Here is a 5,229-nt window from a genome sequence, read left to right as displayed (position 1 = left end):
GGGGGGGGGAGGCTGCCCTCTGCGAACAACCTACCTCGCTGGATGTTGAGGGCCGCCAGGTCGATGCCAGAGTGGGGGATGCGCCTGTCCTCGAACAGGTGGTTGGTGATCTCGCCCGTGATGAACTGGTCGAGGTTCTCCATGGGCGTGGACACGAGGCCGCGCATGATCTCGTCCACGATGTGCGCCTGGTAGATGGCGTCCGGGTTGAAGAAGCCGTCGCGCAGGAGGAGGGGCGGGTCGATGGGCTTGTAGCTGGGGCTCATGCGGGGGATGTGGGGCCGCAGCAGCGAGTGCCCGATGCGGAAGGCGGCGGCGGCGAACTCGTTGAGGATGGCGGGGTTGCATGTGGGGCTGTAGCCTGTGGGGGCAAAAAAAGGGAGACAAACATGAGGTATCCGTTGACGAGCTGACGCGCGCGGTGAGGGCGTTGGTGTCGTCTGACCCGTGACTCACCCTTGTAGTAGCCGTGAGACTGCAGCTTGAGCCCGTAGAGGTTGACGGCGTTCCAGCCCAGGATTCGGGGCAGGAACTCGTTGTAGGAGATGTGCTGCAGCGCGGCCGACAGGATGCGGCGGCCGTGCTGGTACAGGCGCTCGTCGTCCCAGTGCGGGTTGACGGCGTGCAGCCCGTCCACGAGCCGGTTGTGCTCGCGCATCCACACGGTGTGCATGGCTGTGAGCGCGGGCTGCTCGCTGGCGCGCGCGTCCCCGGCGATGAAGCAGTAGCCGGACGGCGCCCTGCACTCGGGGTGCGAGGGGCTCTGCGGCAGCAGGTCCTTGCCGCGCACCGGGTGGATCGTCACGTTGAGGCGGCCGCCGACGAAGGCGCGCAGGTCGCGGCCCAGGCACGCCTGCTCGCCGTACACGACGCTGCCGTCCAGGAAGGCCGAGTTCTGGTTGATCTGGTCCCGGGGTCCGAGGTGCTGCTGGCCGGGCAGCGATCGCATGAAGGGGAAGCACAGCCTCTCGCCGGTCGTCTGGTTGACGGGCGGGTAGAAGTGGTCACCGGCGGGCACCGGGATGGGCATGCACTCGGGGTGCACGGTGCGCGGCGAGTCGCACGAGCGGCAGTCGGGGATGGACGCAAAGAAGCCTGCAATAGAGAAAGTAGAACGCAGGTGGTCAGTCGGGGGTAGCTTCCGCTCAGATATCGCTTGCTGAGGGGACCTTGCCATCCAACGCCGGAGTATTTTCACTCGCTTTACCGGTATAGGCTGTTTACTTACCTCGGTGTACAGGCGTGAAGGTGAGGTCGTGGTCGAGGAACTGGGCGAACTGCATGACCATGAGGGAGTAGCGCGTGTGCAGGTTGCTGATGTCGGCGTGCACCATGGTGGACACGAGGCGAGGGGAGGGCAGCGGCGAGCCCGTCACCGAGGTGAGCCTGGGCCTGGACACGCCGTTCTCGTAGGCGGGCGGGAGCAGCCGGTTGAACGTGGTCAGACTCTTGCCGAGGCCGACCTTGCGCTGGTTGTTGCAGTGCCCGCTGAAGGTGCGGAAGGGGGTGGTCGGGTCGCACGGGTGGCCGTCCTCGGCGATGGGCGCCGCGCACATGCTGGGGTCGGGCTGCAGCGGCGAGCTGCTCACGAAGGGGCGGACGTCGATGTCCTGCAGTCCGTCACCGCTCAGGATGTCGTCCCTGGTGAAGCCGATTAGGTTCTCGACGATCTGACGCCGACGACGGTTGCCGGGGCCGGCGCTCGGGCCGGTCTGCAGCGAGTTGAGCAGCTCCTCTGACGCGAACTCCAGCAGCAGCGACGAGTTGGCCATGTGCAGGGCCTGCTTGTTGGCCTTGGAGAAGGCGGCGGCGGTGCCCTGCGGCGACTTGGGGTCCACGGCACCCTCTGCGGCGGAGGAAAAGGGAAGTGAATGGGGGTTTTGAAAGTGCGCGCGTCGTGATTGTTCCGTCCGGGTCCACACTCACTGTCGGCCCACATGCGGTACTCGAACTGCGCCCGGGCGGTGAGCTCCTTCTCGGCGCGCTGCACCGCCTCGCGCACCAGGTCCTCGGGGATGGAGGCGGCCGCGCTGCGCTGGTCCTTCCACGCCGTGGACAGCTGGAGCGAGGGCTGCAGGCCGCAGGCGATGCGCACGTTGCTGTGGACATAGAGAGTCGTAGAGTTGAAGAGATACTGGAGCTTGCTTGGTGATGCGGTGGGGCGGCGGGGGACTCACAGATAGGGGTCCTCGCGAACGAAGGCTTGTGGCTGGAGCTCGGACAGGTCGGGGGTGTTGGCGCAGATGACGCCGCCCAGAGTCACCCTTCGGATCTCGTCCAGTTGCACTGTGAGCAAGGGAGGGGTGTCTCGTTAGTATCGGATTGCGAGCGAAATACGTTTCAAATACGCTCCCTGATTTCACGGTATCGACTTACCTCGGGAGAAAGACGAAGGTGGGATGTCGTTCTCGTACCAGAACCTGTCACCCGCCCGCAGGACGGAGAACTGCTCGGCCAGCAGGCAGCCCATGGTGGGCCCGAGCACCGCGCCCTGGGCGGGGGTCTCCAGGGAGGCGCCCGCGAGCAGGTCCACGTCGCCCACGCTCCTGGACGATCACAGACACAGGTCAATATGTGCTCAAACATGGACGGTGCGCGGGCTGAGTTTTCTTGCGATTTCCTCTCTCTCCACTTACTTGTATACGCTCTTGAGGTGCTTTAGGTTGTCCTCGGTAAACAGACCCTGCTGTGCGGCGAGGAAGGAGAAGTCCGTCTTCTTGACGAGAGGCGTGCCCTGGGTGCAGAAGCTCACCCAGTTGGGGTACGAAGCCAGCCCGTGGTCACGGCCCCGGTGCAGCAACAGCACGGCGGGGTCCCAGTCTGGAAGGAACGACCTGTTAGACCCGGGCGGTTCAGGTTATACACAGCCATGCGGGGCATGACGGGGTGCCCGTACCTTGGCGGTGGTCGGCGCGCGGCTGAGCGGACATGCGGAGGCTGGGCCGGAGCGCGGGCGAGCTGGTGACGGCGTGTACCATGCGCGTGAAGCGGTGCTCGTCGAGCGCGTCCATGCGGCCGGGGGCCGTGGTGTTGCTGACGAGCGCGGGCGGCACCATGGACCTGAAGGCGTGCAGCGCGGCCACGCCCACCTCGGACAGCGCGCCCGCGTGCACGCCGCTCGAGTAGCCGGTGTAGTGGCCGTGGTCGCGCGGGGTCAGGTCCCACGACTCCATCGTCACCTCGCCCAGCACGGTGGGCAGGAACTCGCTGTAGGTGATGTGCTGCAGCTGCGCGGCCACCAGTCGCCGCGCCTCGAGGAACAGCGTGTCCGAGTCCCAGTGCGGGTTGAGCGCGGCCAGGCGCACGGCCAGGCGGTTGTGCTCGCGTAGGAAGAGCGAGGCCAGCGTGGACATACCGGACCCCACAGTCTGGCACCTGCGGGCCAAGAGGACGAGGTCGGTCAGCGGGGATCAGGGCGAGATCAAGGAAAGAATTTCTGTGGTTAAACCGGAGTGACCAAAAGTACTTACAGTCTGCAGTTCTCCAGGATGACGAGCCCGCCCTCGGGGGCGCGCAAGCTTTGAGCCTCCTCGTCGGAGTTGCCGTACAGGGAGGAGGCGTCGAGGAACCCGGTGGCCACGTTCATTTGGTCGCGGTGCTCTGCGGAGAGGAGACACAGCCGTTCGTCAGGACGTCGTTTTCGACATCGCTCTTGCACGCGCGCTCGTACGCACAATATTCACATTCTCATTCGGGGCAGAGGAACCACCACTGTCCTCGCGCGCTATCCGGCGGCGCCGGCACTTACGGAAGTTGCAGTCGTCGTGCAGCGCGGGCAGCGAGCGGACGTAGTCCCTGCAGGTGGCGTTGGCGTTGGGCTGCGAGCCGGAAGTGAGTGGGAAGCACTCCGGGCCGGCGGCGGGGGCGGGACCACAGCAACCACCGCGCTCTGGAAAACGCACGGCAGATTAGCGTCCGCGAAACCGCGTTGGGGTTTATCTGCGTCGCTCAGCAGCAGCGGCCGCAGCCGCAGCAGCTCCACTCACCCACGGCCACGGGCTGCGCGATGTCCCTGAGCAGGAGCTCGCCCCACAGCGCCACCAGGGCGGTGACGTGCTCGTGCACGGGGCCACCGGCCGCGGACACGCCGCGCAGCGCCGCCACCACGCGGTCGGGCGACGGCATCGGCGGGGACGCTCTCGGCCGCGATGCGTCTGAAACAGAGAATCGAATCGTGTGAGCAACACCGTCTGGCACTGTTGGAGAGGTGAGCGCGCGCCTGGCTAGCAAGGCGTGCTCGGTGGGGCCGTTCGCAGTGTTATTGCAATTTGCGCACTCTGATGCGTGAAATGCGCCCCAAGCCCCGCAACTGCTCTGGAAGCCTATATCCTGGCGCTAGTCCTGGTGGGTGCCCGGCGGCCTGCCTACCGGCTTGTGCAATGCCGAGTGTAATGCGCATGGCGGGGTAGCTTACTGGCTCGTGCAGAACGCCTGGCGGGTGGGCGACGTGGGCGACCCGTGACCCATGAGCAAAAGTGGGCGCGCCTGCCTATACCCACTACCCGGTCGTACAGGGCGCCCGGTGGGTGGGCAACCCGCGGGCAGGCGTGCGCGGCGGGTGAGCCTACCGGCTCGTTGCAGGGCGCCCGGCGGGTGGGCAACCATTTACCGGGCGTGCGTGGCGGCCTTGCCTACCGGGTAGTACAAGGCGTCCGGCGCACCCCATTTGGGCCTGCCGGGTGCCGGGTGCGGTGCGCTGTCGAGACCGTGTGCCTCCGCCTCCTCCTCGGCGGGGATCTGTTTAGCGACAGTACACACGGGGCGATGGTGTGGGGAGCGCGCAGCCACCGCGTTATGCAAAGCGCATGGCGGGCTCGGCGGCACCGCTCAGGCCGCACGGGGGAGAGAAAGTGGTGGTGGGCCCCGGCGTCCCCGCGGCGTCCCCGGCGCGGCCCCAAAGCAAACACTGCACCCAATGACATGACACCGCCGCCGTACCCCGGCCGCCGCGGGCTCCACTACGGCAGCGGGGCCGTCGGCAAGCTCATCGCGGCGGACAATAGGCGGCCGGCCCCATCGACAAGCCGCGCCGAACCGCATACACACACACAGACACACTCGAGCCGGCTGGGGCGGCAGCTGACAATGATGGCGAATGAGTGAGGGAAAGGTATAGCGAGCGCCTCGTGCTCGTCCTTCTCCTCCGGGGCCCAATGCTCATCCGTCTGTGCGTCACAGCGCACCCATAGTTTAAGGCGCGCTCTTCTTCGCTGCGATGGGCCCTCTTCC

At 66.5% G+C, this 5,229-nt stretch overlaps 1 protein-coding gene across 1 annotated transcript; it reads right to left on the bottom strand.

Moving 5' to 3' along the window:
• Nucleotides 1-16: 16 nt before the first annotated feature.
• Nucleotides 17-4,150, bottom strand: LOC113204807 (chorion peroxidase; the record flags this gene model as incomplete). Its single annotated transcript, XM_052276681.1, has 11 exons — nt 3,987-4,150; nt 3,749-3,889; nt 3,471-3,600; nt 2,897-3,375; nt 2,637-2,820; nt 2,377-2,546; nt 2,178-2,286; nt 1,927-2,099; nt 1,229-1,846; nt 457-1,095; nt 17-361 (listed from the first exon to the last, which is right to left on the bottom strand). Coding segments are annotated over exons 1-11 (3,127 nt in total), but the record flags the coding sequence as incomplete, so codon positions are not given.
• Nucleotides 4,151-5,229: the final 1,079 nt, after the last annotated feature.

Source organism: Frankliniella occidentalis, unplaced genomic scaffold (assembly GCF_000697945.3).
Source record: "Frankliniella occidentalis isolate FOCC.00 unplaced genomic scaffold, Focc_3.1 Scaffold3940, whole genome shotgun sequence".
Lineage (NCBI taxonomy): Eukaryota > Metazoa > Arthropoda > Insecta > Thysanoptera > Thripidae > Frankliniella > Frankliniella occidentalis.
The sequence above is the reverse complement of the archived record's forward strand: the minus strand, read 5'-3'. Positions and strand labels throughout refer to the sequence as shown.